Genomic DNA, 26,259 nt, shown 5'->3' with positions numbered 1-26,259 from the left:
CGTGGAAATCAAAGGTACCTTTGAGTAACACAGTCTGCCAGCAGCGAGGATTCCAAAGCCCTGCCTCACCTTTCTTGCTTTAACGAGGAAACGCTACTCGATGACTGCGTTATGACATGATAACATTTTACAAAGCCCCTGCGATCCCGTTACCTCTGCCCGCGAACCGCCTCCCAGAGGTTTTGCGGTCATCGGCGAGCGCTGCAGAGACCTGCGCGCCCCGTCGCGGTGCCGGGTCGGGCGTCCTCGGCCCCGTGCGGCTGCGGGCTGGCCCACCCTTGCGGGACCGCCGAGAGGACGGGGCGGCTAGTCCAGAGACTACGGTAGGGCGCGCCCCGCCCCCGCTGCCGGGAGCCGGGCCGGGGCTCGGCGGCCACGTCCCCGCTCCGCGCCGGGCCGCGGGCGATGTCGGCGGCGGGCGGGCTGAGGGGCGGGCGGGCGGCGCGCCCCGCGCCCTGACCTCCCGCGCCATGCGGCTCTCCTGCAAGGTAGCGGCGGCGCTGCTGTGCCTCGGCAGCCTGCTGCTCCTCTATCTGCTGGCGGGCAGCGCCGCCGCGCCCCCGCGACCGCCGCCCGCGCCCTCCGCGCCCGCCCGACCCGCCGCGCCTCTCGCCCGCCGGCAGCCGCGGCTCAGCCGGAGCCCGCCGCGGAGGAGCCCTGCCGGGGGCAAACTCGCGAGCGCCAGGTAACGGCCGGCGTCGGGACGCGGGAGCTCGGCCGGCCCACGCGTGAACGGCCAACGCCCCACGCGCGACCGCCTCCGGTCTCTGCCTTCGGTGGGATGCCCGCCAGGCCCCTCCTGCCCAGCTCCGGCCGGGCCGCAGGAGCCTGCCCGCTGTCGGGCGTGCCCAGCCCCACGCGTGCCCGGGCCCTCCTGCCCCGTCGGTCCCTTCTGCTGTGGCCGCTCGCTGGTGTCTCTTCGCCGCCCGGTCTTTCAGGCACTTCCCTTTTTCTCTTCGCCCCTGCAAGTGACCGGTGAATTGGAAACCCTTGTGCGAATGGCTCTGTCTGTAGAAGTATAAACGTTTTCCTCTGTGTTTTCACTTTGGAGCATGGTTGCCAGAGATACCACGAAAGCGCGTGGAGGAGTTAACCTCTGCCTCTGGTCCCTGCGTTGGAGCAGGGTGATACCTCCTGTGCGTGCCTGTGCAAGGGCGGCCTCTGAAATAGCTGCTTTTCCATGAGTTTTGGCCTTGTTTTGAAGGCTGACGTGGGGAATGTGGTACTCGCTGGCTGGAGTCCGTGAGGAGCTGCTGTCAGTCTCGGGAGCTGCACTTTTGCGCATTTTTCATTAATGCTACAGGGAAAAGGAAAGGTGGCTGGCTATTTCTGTGTGGTGCTGCTGGGTTCCAAACTGCGAGGCAGTGATGGATTTTAAGCTATTTGGAATACTTTTTATATGTAAATTAATTTAATGAAACTTGAAAAAACAGTTTGAAATCATAGTGTGTTGTGTTCCCTCTTGCAGCACCTTACAAGCAGAATATTTTTTTAAAAAACAGTAATTACTTCAGAAAAAGATACGGGCAGTGTGCTTTCAGTGGGTGGAGGACTGTTTTCCCCTTTGCATTCCAACTATATTATGGTCAGTGTGACCTCATATCTAATTAACTTGGTATGCCTTTGTGTCTTTGATTCATGATTTGACAGAGATGTTCTGAATGAAAGACTATTCCTGGTTTTTGAGCTCTTATTCCTTAACTTACTAAAGCAGTTGGTTTCTTACAAGCATTGTTATGCTACTGAATGCAAGAGATGTTTACTGTGGCTGAGAATGGATCATGGACAGAATTCAAATGCATGTATTAAAGCAGGATTATTTCCACTAGCAACTGTACCTCCTGAAGTCATTTTTCTTTAAGGCATATCTCTGCGATTATCATGGAAATCAAGAACACTGAAGGAAGGAGCCCAGAAAGTATGAAACTGCTAGAGAGTGTAAACAACTGTTCTATTTTCAATGAGCTTCTTCATGTTCCAAAAGTTGACATTATCTAAGTTTTCTATTATTTTTTGACTTTGCAAGTACTTTATACAAGGTCTGCAACATAACAGAAAAAGAAAGGAATGCTATATTTAAACCATGTATTTTCTTCAATTTTGGTTGGGGTTTTGTTTTTGTGGGGTTTGGTGGTTGTTTTTCTTTTCCCTCACATCTGCTGGCAGGACATGATCGTGCACTATTGGCACCAGCAGGAGTTTGTATAACTGATACGCGCAATTCTGTGGGTCCAGTTCTGCCCCTTGCCGAAAGATTCGGTATTGTGTTAGCTACTACTAAAATAAAATTTATTTAAATGTGGGTATCGATTAAAAAAATATTTTTTGGGGGGGTGCCATAATGTGGTCCAGGTCAAGGAGATGCCTGCCTTGGAAAGGCAGAAATACCCGCCAACAGGTGCCATTCTGGAACAGATCACATCCACGCTCACATGGTGAGGGCATCAGTTGGTGGGATCTGCTTGGCTTACAAAGCTTGATCTAAGATACACTGAAAGCTGTGTGAGGCTATTTTCAGGGGGCTTGAATTTGGAGTGGAAGAAACAGACAATGATTTAACTACTTATTAACTTCAGGAGTGACTATTCCCATTGATTGAATAGGCTTTGCTTATATGTGTGCTTATAGTAAAGCATCTAATGTAACATGCTGAATTAGGGCCATTACTGCCTATTCATTCCTATAATATAAATAATTACTATTTTAGTTACTCCTTATGAGCAAAGGAAGATTTTTATTAATTTTTTTATTTGATGTGAGAGCTCCTATATGAAGTAACTGATTCCTTTGGCATAATATCTATTTGTGACTGTTTAAGATCTTGTGATCTGGTCATGGTCTATGTGTTTATTTGTAGACCGCATGATTGATTCAAATCACCTTAGTGAAGCTTTGCCTATGTGAATGTAAAAAGTTGTTTTAATTCAGTTTTGCCAAGTTGATTTGTGTAGTTTTGTCAGAAGGATGCAGGTTTTGATCTAAACTCAGAAATAATCAAAGGCATAATCTAGGATTTGCACTCGTTTTATAAGAACCGGTCATGTTGAAGGCAGGGTGAATTGTAGTTAAAGTGGCATTTTTTAATACTGCTTTCTGTAGCCACATAATAATAATAGAAAACATTAGGTTTTAATTTTTAAGAAGTGCAGGTTTCTTCTTATGTAAGTAGTCATACATGATAAAAGCTTAACTTAGTCACATATCATTAGCTGGCTGGTACCTAGCAAGTGTTAGTAAGTATGTTCACGTGTCCTGCTTTGGTCATTAGATAATTTTGGCAAATCTAGATGACTGTTGCATTTAACTGTCTGGTTAGCTTGGAAAACTGATTTTTGATGGTGGTTTTACTGATCCTTCCTCTTGGAAGTAACGAGTCCTATGCCTTCAGTAAGATTTTTTTCATATGAAGAATTCTAAGTATGTGCCAAACCAATGTGTGCAAAGTATCAAAAAGCAAAAGGGTTATTTTACATTTGAAGGGCAGATGTGACCACACTTTCTATTAGACCAGCATGGCAAGGCTTGGGAAGTGAACCTTTGCCAGCACATTTAGTTCCCTGGAAGTAACTTTTCCAAAGCAAAACATGTCTTACATGGCAACCTGTCAAAATAATTCTTTCTTTGCAGCCTGTGTGCACATGCACACAAGTTAGGCTTGAGTTTGGTAGCCTATAATGACATGCTGAAGGCCCAAATACCTCAGACTGGTCTAACAAAGAACCTACTTGATAAAAGAAGAAGATAAAAACATCCACTCTGGTTTTGAGTGTTTTTTCTCCCTTTTCTCTGAGCAATAGAAGGAGATTGAAACTTCAACATTTTTTTGTCAGCAGCTACAGTCGGTTTTGTGCAACTGCATTAAAGTGACAAAACTTTATTTAAAAACATTTAGAGCCTTTCTAATTTAGATTTTAAAGTGTGCAAGAGAATATGTTTCATATAATAGAGCCACTGTTGGGACATTGACTCAGTGTTGACTGTGAGGAAAGGAGCCTATTTAGTGAATCACCAGTTTTGATACATTGCCTAAATCTAACCTTGTTTATGCTGCAAGAGTAAATGAGATCATAATCTGAAGAAGGTTTCAAAAACTAACAACTGTATTGCATTTTGTAAGAATCTGCATGCATTATTTTTCTCTCAGGAATAAATTTGAAGGCTTGAATAGATTAGCAGGCTCTGTAATGAGATGGGAATGCATTATTTTGAATGGATCTGGATTGATTTAGACAGGTTTTGGGTTAATTATGTTTGAGACACTTTGGCTGTGACTAATAAAAAAATTTTGTGATGCTGTCTGTAGTGCTTAATCTTAGGCAACAGTGCTGAATTTTAAAGCCATATAATAGGAGAACAGGAGGAGAGGGAGAGCAGGAAGCAATTTTCTCTGAACAGATGGGTAAACGGGGAACAGAGCAAAGAGTTTGACATAATGTTATATTAGTTAGATTTATAAAATATCGACAAGCTACATTTATGTACTGAAATTAGAAGAAGGATTTCAAGGCAACAAAGAACTTGGGTATATAATTTCTTTATTTGTTCTTGTCAAACACATTAAACTTTAAGGCCCAGGTCACTGTATTGTTTTAGATGCATTTAAACATTTAATTTAGGTAATAAAATCCAATTATAGACTTTATCCATAACCAATAAGTTGGACTATAAATGAATGAATGCACATATAAATGTTAGGAAGAATTGGCTAATGATTGTAGTACTCTGTGGATCTATGTACTTTTTGATGTGCTTGGAAGTCTCTTGAGGTAGGTAACTATTACCACTGTAACAGCTGTTCCCATTTTACAGGTAGGACAACTAAAGCAGAAAGAATTAGTGACTCACCAAAGCTTTGCAGGGGCTGACTTGCTGAAATGAAGCCAAAAATGGTGCCCGTTTACCCTTCAAGCACTACCTGAGTACTTCTCTGAGTCAAAAGCTTATTCATGTTTCAGGTTGATAACCTAGCAATATATTCTTTCTGGCTTGCCAGCTGTTTTTTTATTCTGTGTAACAAATTTTATCCTTTGTACATTTTACCACAATACTAACATACTCTATCCTTTAAAAGAAAGTTTGTGCCTTTTGTCTGTTGTGTTTGTTTTATTGTCTAGGACCATCTGAGCAGGTAGTGTTTCAGAAAACTCTGGGCTTCCCAGTATGTTTGCATCAGCCACTGGTAACTACACAATAAACATTTGCAATTAGAGGAGATATACTGTATTGAATGAGGATTCCGTGCGTACCTTATAAGAAACCTCAGCTTATAGAAGGCCTTTCATTAAGCAGTAAGTCTGTTTGACTGAGAAGGCTCCTGGTGCCTTGCCTGACCTACCCCTGTTAGATATGAAGTAGCCACCTCACTGGTATGAGCTAAGTTCTAACCTCCAGTTTCTCTCTTGACAACGCATGGTGGAGGCTCTCTTTTCTTCAAGAGGGCATCCAGATAAGGCCGCAAAGCTATTCATTCTGTGTAAAGCAGAAGCATCCATGTGCTGTTGGTCAAACTGGAGCTGTTTTGGGTTGAAGACATTGGCTGTATCCTGCAGATCTTTAAGGAATATCCTTTCATCCAGATGTTACTTCTCCCTGTCCCTTCCCTTCCTCCTTGTGCTGTATGTACGTGCACGTATAAACAGAGAAGGGAAAGGGAGTTGTGATGTTCTTTGCTAGAATCTGCTCGTTTGCCTTCCTAACAGTTTGACTTTGCCTTACACTTGCCTCTTTTCAAACTTCTGGATAATAATAGTAATTTTGTAAAGGCCAAGCTAAAATTGTTGTTAAATGCATCCTGCTATGGCACTCTTTTTATCTCCCTTTCCAGCTCACCTTTGTTCTCACAGTTGTCTTGGTTTCTTTATGTACTTATAAAAAAGATGTAAAATGTTGTGTCCCAACATTCTTCTGTACCTCATGTCTACTTTCCTTGCTAACTGTTGCCCTCAGTGTCCCGGACTACTACAAAGGTAGTTCAAATCCTACCTCATGCTCCTTTTCTCAGGGATTTTTATTCCTACTGAGGCCATTGCAGGCTCCTGTACCCCTTCGGCTGAGACCTTCATGACTCATAATTATTCATCTCCGAGGTTCAGCTTTCTCCTCCACTCTCTGGGGTGGAAAGGTGTTTGTGTTGGCAGGTGGGATGTCTCTTGTTCATCCGTAGCTCCCATGGGCTTACAAGGCATTCTGTTTTCATCAAGGGTTGCTTCTGCCGAGTCTGTTCCTTGGAAGTGCTTCTCTACGTATACTGGATTTTTCACTACTAAATAGCTGCGTAATGGAGTGTTCACTGTGGCTAAAATTTGCAGAGAAAAGCTTAGTGCTTTGGTGTTGGGTTTTGAAATGTTGCAATAAAAGCTTAGAGCTTAGTCCCTCTCCCAGTGAATTCCATTGCCAGAAGCTATATCAAAGCCGTTCTCATCCTGCATATGGCTTGATTTAGAGACTCAATTAAGAGGGAACATTAAAGAGATAGGGAGAAGGGGGGAAAAGGGGATCTGTGTGAGCAGCTAATTATTCACTTCAATAATTCAGTGGTTTTTACACTAATAGGTTGGAAAGTAAATACCACTTCACATAGATGTAGTATTCCATTATTTATACACTGATGAAATTGGGGTTTAATTAAGACTAAAGCCTAAGACTTTAAACCCTTAATGAAACATGTTGCTTTGTATAGTCAGTAAAGTACTATTGGCTGGTATTCCTTAACACAGAAGCAGGTTACTCTGTAGTGTAGAGCGATACTATTATACAAAGCAGCATTTTAATGTCTGGAAAAAGATAATGACAGCTTTATTAACTGTCATTTTTCTCTTTACTAGAAACAAAAGTTCTGAATATTAACTTTACTGATTAATTATATGTATGTAATTGTGTGTGCTGAGAAGAGGCAGGGATTGATGTCCTCTGTTCAGTGATATGTCAAGAACTGGTAGTGATCTATGATTAGCCTTTTGAACTCTTCTGTAATGATTACGATGCTTGTGATTTAGTTGCTTTGTCAGCACACATCCATCTAACACAGTATAAATGCCATCCGTGTTGGAATGTGAATACGATACAGTAGAAGCATTCCTGGAGGATGTGATTTTACCTCCACACTAGTGGGGGGGGGCACACAAAACCAGAAGGCCCTATTTTCAAAATGTCTCAATGTTTCAACTCTCCAAAAGAGCCCTGATTTTTCTGGCTAGGAAGTAGCTTCAATGTGTCTTTTACATGCAGATTCCCCTGTCATCTAGCTGAAATTTATTTAAAGCCTGCACAGATGGGTGCAAACCATAGTTTGGCCCCTGACTGCTCGTGGAATATAGTCTGATTCATGTGGGACATGTGAATATGTTTGTTTTTAAAAATCTCTATTTTAACAAAATCTCAGGGATTCCATTGGGTGAAATGGAGAGCAGTCCTTTGGAACTATGCCAGTACCTTCAGGCCAGGATTAAGGCATGCATTTTTAATAGCAAAATTAATTAACTGTTAGAATAATTTACATATGGATGGAGTGCATTTTTTTTAAAGTATGGATGTCTTCTTCCAGTGTAGCCATTATGGGCCTGGTAATGAAGTTACTGGATGTAGTTCTGTGATCTGCATTGTGTTATAAAGTTGGCTAGGTAGTAATAAGTCCATTCTGGCTTCATAACATATACACTGGGAAAAAAAGCTATCATTTGCACAGAGCAAGTTGTCTGGTTTGAGGTGCTATTGAATTAATTTCATCTGTGTATGTAGTGCAGTGATTTATGCAAATCCAGAAATGTAGGAATAACCAGAAAAATTCTGAAAATAGCATATTTCTTTGTGTTGTAATTTTAACACTCTTGTACCATTGACAAAATTGGCCACTTGCATGTTCTGTGGATATCTAATCAGAAAAAAACCTCCTAATCCCTTACGAAGTGAAGGGGAAGAAAAACCCTGATATGTGTTAATGCGGGATTCTCTTCATGTTTACCTCAGTATGTTTTATCTGCCTCTTTATGAATTTTCAGGAAGCCTGGAGAACAGAAACATTCAAAAGAGCCTTCATCTTTGCAATGCATGCATCTGGCAGTTGTGGCATGTGGGGACCGGCTGGAAGAGACGCTAATCATGCTGAAATCAGCAGTTCTCTTCAGCAACAGGAGGCTCTGTTTTCACATATTTGCTGAGGATTCCCTTAAGCCTGAATTTGAGAAGAAGGTGAGTTTCTTTGTCATTTGGTAAATAAATAAACAAGTAAGTTATAAATCACACATCTCTGAGAAAAATTACATCGAATTAAACAAGTAGCAACTAAATGCTTTTTTTTACTGTCCGCAGTTTATAAATTCCTTAGGCATGCATATTTTTTTAAAAAAAAGCTATATAACATATAATGTCTAATTCCTCCCCCTATGTCTTTCAGTTAAAGGAATGGCCTTCCTCATATACAAAGAAGTTTGAATACAACATTTACCCAATAACCTTCTCAGTAGGAAATGCTCAGGAATGGAAAAAGTTATTCAAACCATGTGCTGCCCAGCGCCTTTTTCTTCCGGTAAGGCACCTGGATTGCTGAGTAGGTTGCTTCAGGAAAAGGTTAATTCCACAGAAAGGAAGCTTTCCTGGTGTAATATTAAAACCATTTTCAGGCTGAAACATCTGCTTAAAGATATTTTAGTCTGTGCTTTAGCCACTTAGCAAAAAAAAAAAAAAAAAAAGAAAAAAAACCAAAATAGAAATCCAGCCTCGTTTTTTCTCCTGCTAACAAAGGATGTGTGTTTCTTATTTGCCTCTAGTTCCATTAGCCTCTCGGACTTTTAAGACTCAGCGCAAGAGCTCACTCAGGGCAGATGCTTTCAGGGTAGATGCTGCATGCCTTCCATAAATAACATTCTTTTCAGCGTGCAGTCATCATATCCTCTTTACCCACTATCTCCCTTTCCATATGTTAGCCCTTAGACTGATGCTTTCAGCAATCCCTTTTCCTCGAGTTTTATTTCTTTTTCCAAGACTGTCAGATTTGCCCTTAAAGTAATAATTCCAATGTGCTCAAAGTCAGATTTCATGCAAGAGCCCTGTGTACCCTGGGATCTTCAGGTTCACTGAAAATTTGTGTTCTTTACTGTATAGTACTTAGTGTCATAAACTGAAGATATTTAAGGTTGCTGGAGAGAAGGAAGGTGTTGATAACAATTTTGCATATGCAGAAATAGCAGAAATTGAAAGAACTTTTGCAAAAAGCAATTTCTGTGGAAATGAGGACATCTATCAAAAATATCTTGTGCATTGCTGTTGATTGGGGTGACTCCAATAAAGTGACATGCTATTCACATGATCCAGGTTTCTTCATTGCTGTCTTATGAGAAATGGGGGACACACACAAAGAAATCTTTACTTTCTCAGATGGAAACAATCAGGAGACAGCTGCACATCCAGATACGTAGACTGTGAATACATATGTGAGAAAATATGTGCTGTCAGCAGTTCTGTTTATCTGCCATTTAGGGGTAGACTATCAAATGCACAAAGGCCAGATGGCCTGAGAGTAACTCCAACTTCAGCAGGGATCCTCTCTTCTCCAAGTAAATACTTATATCACCTGGAAAATAATCCTGAAGTATTAGCTTGTTCAATACAGATTGTTTACAAGGATGTACTCAAATGGGGTTGTTTTCACTAGGTAAACACAATTCTCTGTTCTTCCTATTTCTGTGGTATTTTTTGTCATTTCGGTACACTCTCATCACAGAAACTGTTTCACTTTTGTTTTTCATCATCCTTCTGATAACAGAAGAGGGTTATGTATTCATGCTAATTCCTTTAGGCTGGGCAGTGCTTTTTTGGTGCCTCTTTTGTCACTGGTGTTACTGGAAAACTCCGAACTTCGGCAGCGTCTTGTAAGGAACATTATACTGTTGCATGCTGTTTTAGCAAAACTAGGAGGCAGCCTGAACTGTAAATGTTTGTTTCTCTTGGGGCAGTTGCAAAACGTTGTGTTGGTCAGGCTGAGGTTTATGGCTTTGAATAGGAGGGGTTGTCTGAGAGTAGTTGCACCTGACACTAAGTTCATATGGATAGAGTAAAGAAAACAAGTTGTAGTAATAGCTGAGGTGGCAAGTGTCCAGTTGGACTTTTGGTACTGAAGTTCGCAGCCTGGCAGAACCTTGGGCTGTTTCCATGTAATTTCAGCCACCGTTATTTTTATCAGTTCTTGATAACTAGGTTCTGATGTCCCCTCCGATTGAGACAATGCTGTAGAAATCAAATCTGCACACAGCAGGAGCAGAGGATTTCTAGTGTTACTGTTTAGAGAACTATTTTGACTTGTATTTTAAATAAATACCAGCAGGGTATCAGTATCCTTTTTTTCTTATCCTTCCCTGTCCTAAGTGTTTTACCCTGCAGCGGCATAAAACGTGACTGGATTTAGGGAGGGCCCCAGGAGAGCAGTAGTTGAGTTTATCAGCTGTTTTGCCCTCAGTTGTGCAAATTGCTTTGCTCCTGATAATGCTAAGCCTGAGTGGAATGTGAGTCTTTGATTCACAAGTGCCTCTCCTGCCAAAGAAATCTCTCTCCTGCAGCACCATGTAAAAGTGGACAGGAGGGTAAGGGGAATGTGTTAAGGGAAAATTGTGTAAGAATCTTTCAGTGGTTTTACTCACTGATAAAACTAGAGCTACGGGATGTGATTCTGCAGCTTGTAGTAATGAACTGTTTTGTCTTGGGTAAAAGGTTGACGTACGCATTGAATCTTGGGTTACTAAAATATTAAGGAAGCTCATATGGCTTCCTACATTTTACAGAGGCATTCTGTGACATCTGATCACATTTGCTACATAGACGCAGGGAAAGTAGATTGAGCCTCCATGTAATCTCACAAATCTAAATTTCTTGCTGCAGTCTACTATAATAAAACCATCAATGGGATTTGCAGAGATGGAATATAGAAGATGTAGATCTAAACATGAACACAAAATGAAACTAAAAATAAACTAGGAGGGTAATGCTCTCAGCAATCACTTGAAACTGTTTTGTAATACTAACACGGATCTTGAGACACCAGGTGAAAAACTGTCTTCTCACGAATGTTGCATAGCACAGAGCTGGCTTGCAGCTGTTTCTATATTGCTGGTTTGGAGCTACCAAAACAATCAGCTAAAGTACAATGAAATGCTTAAGGGATTTTTGGATGATTTTAGCTCTAATAGTAACTAACATTGAGAACCCTTCTCAAAACATTTAATCTACTTAAGAGCTTTTAAGGTAGATTAGCAATATCCCTGTATTATAGCTGTCCTCTTGAGTACGCTGAAGCATCCAACCCAGTGGATCAGTAGCAGCACTGGGAATAGATGTCAGGACCTTATCCAAACAAAAGTCTCTGTCTGTGTTGTAACTTGAGCTAATTGCTTGCTACAATTCAGTTTAGTAACTCAACTTGGTGGTAGTATACATTACCATCATAATTTTGGATAAAGCTCTGATAAACTGCCACACTAGCCGTTGCAAACCATTAGGTAGTATAGCTTCACAACACACCAATATGTGTTTACACAGTAGTGTGTTATTACTTGCCAACCTTGCTAACACAGGGACAATCTATGGAGACAGAAGTTGTGAAATCAAATTACAGATAATTGAGTATTTAAGTGAAGTGTCAGGCTAAATATAGCCAGTTCTGTGCAGAACTTTTTGACAGATTTACCAAGAGTACTCTATATAGCTGCAAAAAAATCACACTTCTTTTAAGCTGTAAGCGCCTGTAGAGCGAGGAGGAAGACAAGCACAGTCGAGCCATATTCCTGACCATTCGTTTCAAAAATCACAGTCTGTCAGGTATGTCTACATGGTTTGTGCTAGCAAGCATGAACTCAGACTACCAGACACAGTCTCGCGTTGCTTATGCTCCAGGTCAGATGCATGTAATTTTTAACCTGCAGCCACGTCCCTCTGGTTAGCCTTCCTGGCAAACTCGGCGCGCTGCCAGCCCTAGCTATGCAGTGTCTGGTTCAGGCAGAGCAAGCTGGAGCAAGATCTCCTGGACCACAGGCTTGCCTTGTGCTCACCCGCTTTTGGTACTGAAAATCAGCAGAATCAAAAATAAATCGTCTCTTGTATGCTTTTGAATAAGTCAAAGCTAAATATTAAGGACTGTGTAAAGCCTAAAATATTTTTTTTTTGGAACAGAGCTACCTGAAAGCTATGGGACATTGGGAATGCTGGAGTTATTTAAATGTTTATCCCCGGTGTAACTCCACTGAAATCCTGGGAGCTATGCAATGAACTCTTAGAGCTGCAATTTCTGAAATTAAATTCTTCTACCCAAGGCGAAGTTAAATGCAGAGCCAGAAGGGGGGATGTAATCAACTCAAACTGACATGCATAGGTTTTAAATAAGTCTTAACACTTCACATGCGAAAGAGAAAAGTGTGAAGGCCTCGAAGCAATTAGCACAGCTTTTCCTTTAGCCTGTTGGGTGTCTCCACAGGGCAACACCTCAGCCACAGGAGACGGAAGAATCTTCTGACAAATGAGAAAGGAGAGTATGTGAATCCTGAGCAGAGGGATCCAAGGTGGAAAGTGTGGGGCCAAATGCTGGTAGGCACCCACTTCACAAAGAACTGAATTACCTGCTTGAATCCATTTGTTTATAGGAGAATTATTACAGTCCATTGACTTCCACAGACTTAAATTTCTGTGTATGTTTAAGGTTGCTGAAAGAACAGTTTTCTGCTGGAAGCAGCAGTACCCAGGCTGTCACTTATGCTTGAGAGGAGAGTCTGTATGCACCCAGTAAACTTCCCCCTTAACACTCTGCTGGAAAATGCCTGAACTTGTCTCTCTACCAGGTCACCCTTAGAAAAAAAATCTTATGTAGTCTACAGTGTGCTGTGGATCCCTCAGGCAACATCTAATAGCTTTTGCTCTGTTCGTGTTCATGTCTTATCTCCTCTCTCAGACTAAATTTTGGGGAATTTTTTTTTTAATATATTTTGATTATGTATGACTTCATATTGCAGGTCCCTATGAATTAGGACTTCTAGGTGCTACAGAATAATATACAATATCCAGGATATCCTTAAGTTGAAAAACCCTTTTGTATTTTCAACTGTCTGTATTCTATTGATTTACTTTTAAAGTAGCTGTCTTTTTTTTATTTGGGGTTTTTAGTATTGGACTCCAAGATTCTTAACATTTGCAAATATTTACCTCTGAGCTCTTAGTGTGTTATTGAGCTATTTGTGTCGCTCATTTATTGATACCTTCATGTGCTGTTTTGTATTTTTCGTGGAAAAATGGTGTATTGCTATAACCTTCCATCCAGCAGAGTGATCTGGATTGTGTTGGACTTGTTTACATGGAATTTCTTGTAAGCATAGTTTTTGTTTAAAATGTAAAGACACTTTCCTGCTGTGTAGGAAGAACATATAGTTATCACATCAGAAATACAGGTCAGGGATTTGTTAAACTTGGCTAAATGTCAGTCTGAATCCCAAAGTGTTCAGTCAGCTGAAAAATCTCATTTAAGTCCATACTCAGGGATTTGACATCTTAGTGGATGCCTGTTGAGCGTGCTTAAAGGTAATTCCTCCCCACACACACTTATTCAAAATCTTAGTTTTGTTCATTGTCTTTCACAGGTAATCTTCAGTTACAATGCATTTCAATTTATGTAAAATTCAATTTCTTTAGTAGAATGTATTCTTACCTGTATACCTGTCATTAGTATCATTGCAACTGGATGAGAGAGTGATTATTCTGTTCCATGGCATGGTGAAAATCAAGAGCCTTTTGGATTTGCTTTTCAAAGGAAGAAAGAAAGAGAGAGAAATAGATCTTTTGGCTGAAACCAAAGTAAGAAAATGTCAATCCTTCGGGAATTTTTGAACAGTTTTAGCAAATAATGAAGAGGAACAACAAAAATCCAGTTGGAACTGATGACCAACTTTAGCTAATGATATTTATTACCTAACAAACAACCTTACAAATAGCTGGTGCAAACATCAAGAGAGTTTTCTTGAACTGTTGAAGCACTATATAATTTGCCCTACTAAAATTAATGAATGAGCATGTAAGGATTTGGTTAGCCACAAGGGGGAACAGTGTCAACAAGAATAGATTAAATATCCTGGATCTAATTTACAGTTTACACCCTCCTGACTTGACTAACTTTACTGGGGTATTCCTGATACAGAGACTGATAACAGAGATCAGAATCTAACCTGGTAAGTTTTAATGTGATGTTTCTGTTTACTGAGCAAATTTTGTTCTTCAGCAGGATGTGTGTAATTAAGAAAACCCTATTGATCACAAAAATGTAATGTGAAACGTTTGTATATATTAATGCTGAATGTAAGTCTCCTAGGAGGATAAGGTTGTAATAGGAAAAGCAGTCATTAGAAAGGCATAAGGAAACATGATCCCAAATGGAGATGAAAAGTTTTCTCTTACACCAACTCATCCTTTCTGTCTGGGGAGAAAGCTATATGTTTCATCAAGGTATGTGCTAGCCAATCCAATTGCGGGATCAGGATCCAAATTAGCTTCTGTGACAGTGAAAGCATCTTTCATACACACACAGAGTAGCAGGTTCATAATATACTACATAGTATATCATTTTCAATAGTAATCCTTTCAGAATCCTTGCTATACAGTGTGCCAAAATTGCATGTTTTCTACAAACCGTTAATTTTTTTTGTACAACAATACTACTTACAGATCTTTAAAAGAACAAAGCTATGTAAATATACCTTCTTTGCATTTTATTTCTGAACTGATGCTAAATGGGCCCTTCCCATTTTTTTGAGAACTTAGTGGATGGCTATGTGGTTTTTTTATATTACTACTTAGTGGATTTCATATGAAGGTTAGAATCCAACTCCTGTGGTCTGGTAGCTGTTTTGCTGTGCAGTTTTGAAAAAAAACCAACAACCAGCAAGCCAATAACCTCATAACAGTTGTTCCTGTGTGCAATTACATTTAGCTGATAAATCAATAACCTCTTTCAAATTACTAGTTTAAAAGAAAAGTACCTTTTGCCAATAATCTTCCTTTTTTGTTATCTATTTGTTTTCTTTTTCATCTCTTCCCCTCCTTGCTGTGCAAACCCAAAAGGTCATTTTAAAGGATGTGGATTCTCTCCTTTACGTGGACACTGATGTTCTTTTCCTGAGGCCCATCGATGACATCTGGCACATCCTGAAAGAGTTCAACTCCACACAGCTAGCTGCTATGGCCCCAGAACATGAAATACCAAAGATTGGCTGGTATAGTCGATTTGCACGTCACCCTTATTATGGGACAACTGGAGTCAATTCTGGAGTGATGTTAATGAATTTAACACGGATACGCAACACTCAGTTCAAGGTGAGAAGAAATACAGCTGCTGCAGAAACTAATGATTTATGTATTTTTCACATCTTGTAAAACTTACTATAAAATTATATAAGGTTTGTAATATAAAGAATCTGAAAAGTATAGAATATATATTTGGATACTAAAAGCAATTATAGTGAAAATGATTATTAAAACAAGTGAAACTTCCTCAAGAGACTGGAGCACTGAGAACTCGCAGATGAAGCAGGCTGTTAGCAGTAGTAATAATGGCTTCTTCGACATTTAATTTTCCCTTGAAATATACGTGAAAGAAGAAACCAAAGGATCTTCAGTGCAGTCACTGTATTGTTTTTTTAAATTGGGAAGCTTGATGTAAATATCCAGAGAAACTGTAATTTTTTGCATCTGCCGTAAATAGAATTTTGTATCCTGCTGCAGATCAAGTGACTCCATGAATTTATATAAATGAGAAGGGAATATTTCCTCTGACATCTCCCCTCTTTTGTGAAAGGCCTGACTTGTAAAATCTCTTTTTGTTTTGTTGAGCATGTATTCTCTAACCTCTTTAAAAACTTTTTTTACCCCAAGTAGTAGTCTTCCTCAGTCAAGGCCAGGGATTTCCTGTCGTTACAGGAACAGCATATAATTCCCAGGGAAGATAAGTTTTAGTCTGCATTTTTCCTTGCTTTTACACCACAGTTTTCTTCTTGTCCCTGCGTTTTTGCATTTTTCCACTTTTCCACTTTTTCTCCCTCCTGTTGCTCAGAATAGGAAGATTGTGAATAGCAGGAGCTGACATCACAGCTGGACCCAGGAGACCTCGCTTTCCTGTTTAGATAAACAAGAGCACAGTCAGCTCTGCTGTTCCAACTCTGTCCAGGTCTAACACTTCCTGGCAATTCTTCATTTTTCATCTAGGTATCTGACATGGCTTAGCAGACTTACAAATACATGAGTGCTGCACTCTGAGTCATGTATCACATCACTGTTCACGGTATTAACCCATTGCTTCTGTTTTTCTGCCCTGCAGAACAGCATGATACCGAGTGGTCTGACTTGGGAGGAAATGTTATATCCATTATACCAAAAGTACAAAAATTACATTACATGGGGAGACCAGGATTTACTAAATATAATTTTTTACTTTAATCCAGGTAAGTAATGATTCTTGGAGTCATGATTATCTGTGTTAAGACAATTTCTTGAACTTAAAAAATTTAAAAAAAAAGGTGCTAGTTGTTATTTATAATATGCATTATGTACTCTGATGTGAAGTTAATAGGATTTACAACCTATGAAAATACTTCTGAAAGTGGTGCAGGTAGTGGGGCTTGGACTTGGTTCCGTTGAATATGTAAATCTGTTTTTTGGAGATACTGAGAAAATAAGGAAGTATAACATTAATGATCAAGTGCAGGAATGAAGTTCAAGTTGTATTTGTGCTTAAGAGTGTCACTGGCCCAGGGCCTAGCTGAAAAATATTTTTGTTTCAGATGTTTATCTGAATGTGAAATTGCCAAACTTTCTCCAAAGCTATGCTCTACTTTTCTGAAATTCAGCTGAATTCTGATATTTATGCAAACAAATAACAAAGCTAATATAAATAGAAAATGGAAAAAGCCATTGGAATATCTCATCTAAAACTGCTGCCCTCCGTACTTTTGCTCCTTCACTAAAAGTTACTTTTTGAGAAGGATGCTTCCAGCCTCTCAGTGGAATGATCCATCCTCATTGGGCACCAGGACAGTGTCATCTATATTCTGCTGCTTAGATTTGTCCATTTTCTACTCTTCTGTATCCTGCTTGCTCTGGGACTAGGAAAAGCTATGGAGGACTTCAGGTCTATTAAAACTTGTTCTCAGAGAACAGATGGCATAACCCACCTGTCCCAGCGTGACCAATAAGTTTGTACTTGTCAGCCCAGCAAAAAGTCATATCTCATTCCTGTCTGTCACTCTTGCACAATGCCTCCATAAACAACTTGTAACATTTTTGGTTTGCGGTTGTCCTTTTTTCCCCTCTTGAATTGGAGTCTTACTCGCACAAGTGTGTATTTCCAAGGAACTGGCAAGTTTAGGCATCTTTCTTTTTTAAAAGAGTGTGACTTTTTCCACAAGTGCTGAGACAGTTTATGGAAATTCAGCCTCTTGTAAGTATTTTGCACTGATCACACAGAAATCACTTCAGGTGCTTCCAAAACCAGTAATACCTGAGAAATGCAAGGATTTCAAAATTGTGGCATAGTATGTGCTTCCCAAAGAAGCTGAGAACCAGATTTCATGCTTCTGAATGTGCTGAGTATCCATTCTTACTTGCTTTTCCTTGTTTCCTATGTGACCTTGTATTCCCTCAAGTGATCTTAAGAACAGAATAAGTTTGGATTTATCTTTATTTATTCTGTTCCCTTTTCTTTTTCTCTAAGGAGTCATAGGGTAGGTAATTGGATATACCCAAATCCAGGCAAATAAAAGGAGAGAGCAAAAGCAAAGCAATAAGCTAACATCTGTTTACTGCAGACAGATGTCAAACATCAGTGTCCCTGGTACACCATGTATTTACCTCAATCCTAGGGAGAAAATAAAGGGGAAGAAATCTTCATTATGAAATCATAAATTAACTTCCAACAAGAAATGAATGTTACGAGATAGGATCTACTGGAGGATGAAAAAGACGAAGCCAGATTAGTTGTGAAGTCGAACTCAAGCCGCTAACTTTAGCGTGGAGGAAGAAAACAAAGATGGCAAAAATATTTTAATTTTGTGATGAGAGCATTCTCTATCAAATCCACATGTTGAGACTCTCTTCAACACCATAGTCTGTCTTTTCCTTGTAACTGGTAAGTATTTTTTTATGAATTGCGTCACATCAGACTACACAAGAAAAGAAAATGAAAGAACTGGATACAATTAAAACAGAAAGCTAGATTTTCCCGAGGTTTTAAACTGCTGGATTGTTGAGACTGGCCTGGGAAGGAATCAGTCAAGATTACTGCAGGTGGCTGTTTATCGAGGCAGTGCATTGGCTTAAAAATACACAGAACTGTGTTAACTGGGGGCTGAAGAGATGCACCCTTTTTCCCATCTCCAAAGGTTGTTCTGATGATTAATGGATATGAGGAGTTTGAGTCCAGCTGTGACAGCAGAAAATGCACAAAAGTGCCATGGTGAGGAGAAGAATATGCAAGTGACACGTATGAAAGCTCATAAGCGCCTGCGGACATCCTCTCCCCATAGTGACCTGCTGATGAGCTGTACATGCCAACGTCTGTTCAGGGCTACCAAAGGATCGCCATTAACTGTGACAGAGTTTGGCTCAGGCCTAGCTGCTCTTCCTGTCCTTTAGCAACTCCGGGGAGCAATTCTGAATGTGCGATAGGTCGGACTGCATGGAAACCACTTAGATCAACCCTTTCTTGAGCAGTCTTCTGCTAGACAGGGCTCAAGGGAAGAAATGTTTCAGAACCTTTTTCTCCTACTTCTTCAAGAACCACACAGGACCAGGTGCAGACTTCTGGGAAGCTCAGAAAGGCCAAGTGAAGATTTCAATCTTCAGTGCTTCTGACATGACCTGCTGGCATAGTGCAGTGATTCATTGTACTCCATTTCTGAAGCAAAAAGGTCACAGGGACTGGCGTGATTATTATAAGCATATTGCAAATACTGTGGGTGCATAGAGAAAGTAAAAAAAAAAAAAATCAGTAGGAGAAAGGAGGTTACAAGCCCTTTTCAGAAATTAGGCTCATCGTTAAATAACCTGGACCTGTGAAATTAATGGATGACAACTCTTAGAAGGACTGTGGATAAAATACACTACCTCATATACTCTGCTCTATCTCAGTATAACAAATTGTCATAGCTCAGTGAAAGCTTCACCAGCAAACGTTGGATGTACTTTGCAAGGTTTCCCGTGCCGTCTCCAGAAGGATTCAGGATTTTGCATAACCCTCACTGCTGTGTGTGCTTCCTTAATAATTTCTGTAGCTCCAGAAACTTCATACTAGGGCAGAGGACCCTGGCTAGTGCCACCTGGTACATACTCTCTGAGTTCGATCCTGTCACTTTTAGCTTTGTAAAATGCTCTCTTGGGTTATGTTTGCACCCGGTCTTTGTGTTGCCCTCTCTGTTAGCTCAGGTCTAACAGTGCTGAGATAGGTATAGTCATCCCCTGAGGAAAGGAATCTTCTATGTCAGGCTGCTACTTGGGATATTTGCAAAAGAAGTAACTGAATTTTTTTCTGATCATCAGTCCCAGCCTTTTCATAGAAACATGGTTTACTTTGCTGTAACTCTTGTTTGATGTGTCTTTTTTCTTTTTTTTTTTTTCTTCCCCCCCCATCTGCCCTGACTGACATTGGCAGAGTGTCTCTATGTGTTTCCATGTCAGTGGAACTACCGGCCTGATCACTGTATGTATGGAAGCAACTGCAAAGGTGCAGAAGAAGAAGGTGTCTCTATTCTGCATGGAAATAGAGGTGTCTACCATGATGACAAACAGCCTACGTTCAAAGCACTCTATGAAGTAATACGTGATGTAAGTCTTCTATCTTGGTAGAGGCAGTGCTTTTATTTCAGCATCGATGGCTGCTTTATCCGGGTCACTCAGATTGCTATTCCAGCAGATCAGGCTGAGCATAGTCTCATGTATACCCATCCCAACACAAAATGACAAGGTTGCTTTGGCCTGTTTTACTGCATGTGTGTATTCGAGGTGCTTTAAACAATTCTCCTTCATACTATATTAAGCTTTTAATAAAAAAGGCTGATAAATTGCTTGTCTATAATATTGGAGGTGGAAAAAAGTATTCGAATGGAGTTCTCCCTGCTGGTACTGCAGCTTTGGTCCATGAATACCCAGTGAAAGCTTGTCCCCTCTGGGCACATGGAAGGCAGAAGCTCGCATACACGCACAGGTCCATATTTCCACTCTGAATGTTTTATGTGTACAACTCCACTCTCTAAAATACCCATTTTGTTACAGTATCCCTATGTTAGTAAATCTTTAAATACAGACTCTAGAAATACACTTTCTGGGAAGTTGGCTATTTCAGGTAGTATGTTTCTGAAAGCAGAGCAGTGGTTGAAGTTGATAGGCTTTGATGACACTGAGAAGGCAAGGGACAAGTCACTGCCTACCTATATAAGGTTTTATCTTACAGAAACTTCTCAAATACCATTTTGTAACTAGTGAAAACTAATAATTCTTCTTCTCTTTTCTTTAGTTTCCATTTGAAGACAATCTCTTCCAGTCTCTGTACTACCCTCTGCAGTCTAAGTTTCTGGATACAGTGCACACTTTATGTGGGAGAATTCCACAAGTATTTTTGAAGCAAATTGAGAAAACTATGAAGAAGGTGTATGAAAATCGTGTCATTGTATACTTGGGGGCCAACCACAGATACTAAATGTAGCTATATTTTTTTTTACACAGGTTTTAATTCTTGTACTCGCATCTCATGAAGCATACAAATGAAGTGTATGGCTTCTTGTACTGAAACTCAGAATTAAAATATTTTCCTTATCCAATTTCCTAATAAGCCCTGAAATTACAAAACCAGAAGAAATCCCAGACGTTTACCTAAACTGTCCTTTCTTAGGCCTTTTGTTCTCTTCCTACGTTTCACTTGGTTGCAACAGGGAGAGTTGATGATTCTCACTTTTCTTTGACGAGTTTAGTTTGGTTATCTGTTTAAGAACAGTTGTATTCACTGTAAATTTTTTTCAGGTTATGCAACAGCTTGTACTGATCTTAGGCTTAACAAAGAAGTTACGATATGAGCTACATAACATATAGGGAATATACCTCTTGAAATGATAGGACAGGTATTCTTGACTATCATGAGAGTGGTGAATTACAGAAAAGATGGCTTTTGTGATAGGACGAGTTAAAATTTACTGTAGTAAGGGGAAAGTATTTGCTTAAAATTGTACTTCTGTCTGAAGATATATCACCTGCTAGTCTTCACATGTAGGACCTACGATTTCTCTTACTTAAAAAGATCGGGGAATAGGAGTGCCTATTTACTTTGTATTTTACAGCACTTTTTGTCTTGTGATTGTCAGTTTCGCCTCTGCCCTTCAGTAGTTTTGTGAGGGCTTCTCATGCGGGAATTGGAAGGAAAATAATTACAGGATAAATAGGAAAACAGTGTACAAGAAATGGGAGGGAGATGCAGTGGGAGCTGTGGCGCCTGCACAGCTAATGCAGAACAGAAGGAGAATCCTGCATGGAGTAGTCATTGTTTTCCCCTCCACTATCTTATAGTGTTACGAATGTATTCCCTAACTTGGCAATACTAATTACACTAGACACACTCCAAGAATATTGTGAATGAAGAGTACAAAACCAGGTACTATTGATCTGTTTTCCTCTTTAATTAATCCTCTTTAATTGCTATTTACTGCACAGTAATAGTGGTATGCCACCACTAACCATTCCCCCATCCCTGTGTGGGGAGACTGGGAGTGCCGCCTCTGACCTCGCTCTCTTCTGCTTCTGGGGCGCAGAAACGCATTTCTGCCTGGCACGTTCGTTCATGGGAGTGGAGAGCTTTATGCTAGGATCATGATGAATAGCCTCAAAGTGAAAGAGGATACAAGATGGCTTTGATGTTTATTTAAAGTACTTTGCTTAGTTTAGATTTTGAAAGTATGATGATCATCTTAGGGTATGTACAGACAAGAGCTTATTAAAACTTGCAGTAGCTGAAAGGTGCTTGGGACAAGTCACAGGGGAACTGGAAGTGAGGACACTCTTTGGGAGCAGTGATACAAGAGCAGAGGCTCAAAGGGCATTTTCTAAGTGTCAGCCCTGAGGGGTGCGCGTGGGTGAGTGCTGAAACAGCAGAGAAAGTGATCTTACTTTTCAAGTCTGTTCAGTAAAAAAAATGAGCCTTTACGTGGAACTACTTGCTTTTATATCTGGTAGGCAAAGAGGGGTGAGATACATAAAGCTTTTCTCTAATGAAAGGAAAACTGGTACAGATCATATATCTTGTACATGTACAACACATTTGTTAGAGATAAATATTTGGGGTGCGTGGGTGAGGGAAGGGATATGTTTCCTAAGTTAAAAAGTAGGATTTCTGAAGAATTGCAGTCTTGAGGGTTTCTACCCTCTCCAGTCAGAACTGATGCACAGTTTCATAAGAAAACTGTCTCCAAGAGAAAGTGTTTTAAGCTTGCACATTCCTCTCTCCTTGTGTGGCACCTGATGAGAGGAGGGAAATACAGGCCTTGCTGGCATCTCAGGCTGCCGGAGAAACAGGCTGTATGCGGGATGAAGTGCCGGCAAACTTCTTCCAAACACAGGAGTGTGAAAATGTCTGTGACACATCCGTAAGCGTGCTGGGTAAATGACACATGGCAAACGGTATCGCTGCAGTCATCTGGGTAGAGGAGGTGTTAAAATAGAGGCTTGGAATAAGGGGCATACGGTCTTGGTCCTGGCAATTTCACTTCTGGTCTATGCTAGTCCTCACAGGCGTGACAGACAGAAACATCTGTTGTTTGCACCTCTGTGTGCTGCAAATTCTGAGCAGCGGTTTGTGCATGTTTCTGACCCGGATCTGTTATCTGGCAGCCTTTGCCACGTAAGTGTAGATCGACATGCAAAGGGCAGAGGCAGCTCTGCATCTATTTTGATTGAAAGCCTGGAATTTCCTAGTGAGACCCAGAAAGGCATTTAAACTCAAGTGTAGATGTTACTGTGTCTCACAACTTGCCTTAGTATTTTCTATTTTACCTGAAGTTTTAGTTGCCACTTAAAAAGAATAGTACATTTCTAGCTACAGAGAAAAGTTTGAAAACGTAACCCAAATGAACCTTGAGGACTTCAGAGCCAGAAGGCAATGAAAGGAAAATTCAACATGCTGTTTTAAAAAGTTTAAGATAATGTAAGCCTAACGTATGACAGGTAAACCTTTTAGGCTAGCTATACTGAGAACTTGTAAAAAATATTAGCTTGCTTTTTGATCTTTATTTTCACGTATCAGGGTAAAGCTGCCTGTAGGTCAAGCGAGGATAGATGAGGCGCATGCTGGGCACTCTGAATTCCTCATTTCTCTGGTATCTACAAGCCACAGAAACTTGCAGAGCAAAAGTCTTGTTGCCCGGACAGTTGCAGCTCTGGTGCTAAGCCTCTGAAGTTGAGGCGGCTGTGATTGTGTAAGCTATGATTCAGCAGAACCCTGCAACTATGGGCACATTAAAATGAAGGAATGGAATTCATTACAAAACAAAGGCATTGTTGCATATAAAATGATTAGAGATTAAACCAGTGCTTTTTATGTTTACAGGAGGTGCTACATTATGTTTAGAAAGAACTGTGCTATGTTCTCAACAGCTATTAAAATATATGAAGTATATGCTTTAACGTGTAGACTTTTGTTAATGTAATATCAACTTGCAGGAAGAATGAGGGAGGTTCCCCCCTGCTGTGCTTTTTCTGAGGAAAAAGCTATAATTTGAGCTCTCCAAAGTGTTTTAAAACAATTCTATAACTTTGAAATTTTTTTGTTGTTAGAACTATTAATTTATATTTTATTACAGCTTCCAAAACCGTATTATATTTTGGTTTTAACAGTAGTTGTTTCTAGTATTAAGCTTATTTCAGCAGTTTTCATTCATTTTCTATTTCATACTTGTGGCTAATTCCTTGTTAATTAGCCTTCATTTATTTTAATAACAGGATGTGTAAATACTTGTATAGACTTTATATCCTCATTTCCCCTTCCCCTCATGTATTTTAGTTATTTCTAATGGTATAATGTAACCAAAACACCTTTGCTAATGTAACACCTGAGCAGTGTCATTGTAACATGGGGGGAAACCAAAATAGTTTTCTTTAAATGAATAGAAACTCCAGCGCATGGAATGTATTGGTAAGCAAGGAAAAGAATCGCATTTCACACCGAGACGGAAACTGCAGGTATACCCAGAGAACTCTGCCCGGCTTATTTGAGCAGAAGCTCTACCCTGGCAAATGTTTGATACTCTGAATTCTGCCCGGGTGGGCGGTAGGCTTATAAGCAACGTGTGAAGTTAAGCATATAACCAAGTCCTTGCTGTAATGGCATCAAATATTCAGGTTTTAAATTTGCCATGTTATACTTGAACTTGCCGAAGATAGGTAAATAGGGCTTTAAGTTAAGAGCTGCTGAGCACCGCCTCCTAGCCCAAAGCCACTTAAAAGAGTGTCAGGCTGCCAGTGGGCATGGTACAACAAAGAACTGCCGGTGGGAAGCATTTGGTTGCATCATGTATAGAATGTGAGAGGGTTTCTAGGCTATTTGCCTGCGTAGCACAAAGCGGGCTTACATAGCTTTGCTATCATTTCCCTTACCGGTGGAAACTGGAAACTGCTCTATGTGTGCATGTGTGTGTACACAACAAGAGTGTATGTGTAAAGAATTCTGTACCTTTTCTCTATCATTTAATTGCTTGTGTATTTTTATTGGACAAGTGCACCAATTGTTTATAGCTCCCAAGGAGGCCTAGCAGTGCATTTCTGTGTCAATTAAGATCCTTTGGCTTACATTACAAATAAATGATGTTTTAAGCAAGCTCTGTATTTTGATTATTTTCTTTTAAATATAAGATTTTGTGTATGTGTGTGTGTGCTGGGTCTGGTTGGGATGGAGTTTAGTATTAGTGATGTTACAGTGTACGTATGCAGGGTATGTCTATCGAGCAGAGAAAAATGTTCCTCTGACAATTTTATTCTAGTGAGAGAGTACTAGATGGGTATGTTACTGAAAGACACGTACATCTAACTTTCCTTGGAGTGCTAATGGGTCACACTGCAACACCAGCTATGTTACGGTGACTGTAAATCAGAACCTGCTCTCAAAGGAAACGGGTGTTTTACCTTTTACTTTTTACTGTTTCTCCATTATCTTCTGCTCCTTAGAAGGTTTGGTCATTTAGCATCATTTCCCTTCCCTCTTTCTTGTATTTGATTTCTTTGACACTCTTGTATGGTCACTGCTGCAATGTCCCTGGTTTTGCTGCTACATCTCTGTGTAACAGAAGTTTGAGTTGTCTAGTCAGCCAAACCAGTTGTCCACCTGGTGATGAAATTGTTTTCTCACTTGCTCAACTTGCCCAGCTGTATGGTATGTTGGGCTCTGTCACATTCCCTTTGAAGTCAAGAGTAAAACTTCCATTGATATTCGTGAGAAAAGGTAAGGCCAGCTGTAAAACAGCAGTACTCTATGCAGCGCTGCTTCATCTCTGGCCTGGGGAGTGGGTAGTTGTGTGGTGTGTGCTTACACGTTCCACAATTGAACTGGTCAGTGATGTGCTGATCCAGGATTCTTCACTGGCAAACGTGGCTGCGGTCAATATTGCTGTGGGGGAAACACACAGTTTCTGAGGGCAGAAGCTAAGCAGAAGACAGACGGGCACATCAGCGAACAGGATGGGCGTTTACCTGTTGGTGGTGACCTGAGCCGTGACTTCCCATGTCCCCACTGCCCCACTGCTGGACTCGTTCCATCACTAAGGCCCGTGGCCTGCAGCTCTATTTGGAAGAAACAAACCTCACTGAGGCAAGGCCATGGAGCTGGGTTACCCACAGCTTGGGGACCTGGCCGCTGGAGGGGTGTCTCTCTCCCCGCCCTCACTGCTGTGCGCACATCCATGACCACGGCTCTGGCTCCAGGCATCCTTGTCACATTGGCATGGAGCATGGGTCTAAATGGAGCTCGGCCATGATTTTGCATTTATCCTCATAAGCATGATCCTAGTAGAGGGAACTTTTTTGTCTGTTTTGTGATGTTTCCTTCCCGCTTGTCCAAGAAGAGGCTCCTAAGAATCAGGTACCTGTAACCATAAAGAAGCCAAATTTCAGAGATTGTTTTGCTCCTCTCCGTCAGATGCAGTCAAATACGGTGCCAGTAAATAGACACTGAGTGCCCAGCCAGAGATGGTACGTGGGTTGTCCCCCACTGAGGCT

General features: G+C 40.6%; 1 protein-coding gene across 3 annotated transcripts; it reads left to right on the top strand.

Annotated features, from left to right (window-relative positions):
- The first annotated feature begins 309 nt into the window (after window positions 1-309).
- On the top strand, window positions 310-24,865 carry GXYLT2 (glucoside xylosyltransferase 2). Of its 3 annotated transcripts, none has more exons than XM_054838584.1 (7): window positions 310-323; window positions 7,998-8,187; window positions 8,393-8,524; window positions 15,085-15,336; window positions 16,337-16,460; window positions 19,664-19,836; window positions 20,525-24,865. In XM_054838584.1, the coding sequence occupies exons 2-7, from the start codon at window positions 8,047-8,049 to the stop codon at window positions 20,705-20,707; spliced, it is 1,005 nt and encodes a 334-aa protein (XP_054694559.1). In that variant the 5' UTR covers window positions 310-323; window positions 7,998-8,046; the 3' UTR covers window positions 20,708-24,865. The 3 variants fall into 3 exon arrangements, with proteins under 3 accessions (XP_054694559.1, XP_054694557.1, XP_054694558.1); XM_054838582.1 differs by lacking the exon at window positions 310-323 and adding an exon at window positions 365-685; XM_054838583.1 differs by lacking the exon at window positions 310-323 and adding an exon at window positions 767-975.
- Window positions 24,866-26,259: the final 1,394 nt, after the last annotated feature.

This window comes from Grus americana, chromosome 11, assembly GCF_028858705.1.
Source record: "Grus americana isolate bGruAme1 chromosome 11, bGruAme1.mat, whole genome shotgun sequence".
Classification (NCBI taxonomy): domain Eukaryota; kingdom Metazoa; phylum Chordata; class Aves; order Gruiformes; family Gruidae; genus Grus; species Grus americana.
The sequence above is the reverse complement of the archived record's forward strand: the minus strand, read 5'-3'. Positions and strand labels throughout refer to the sequence as shown.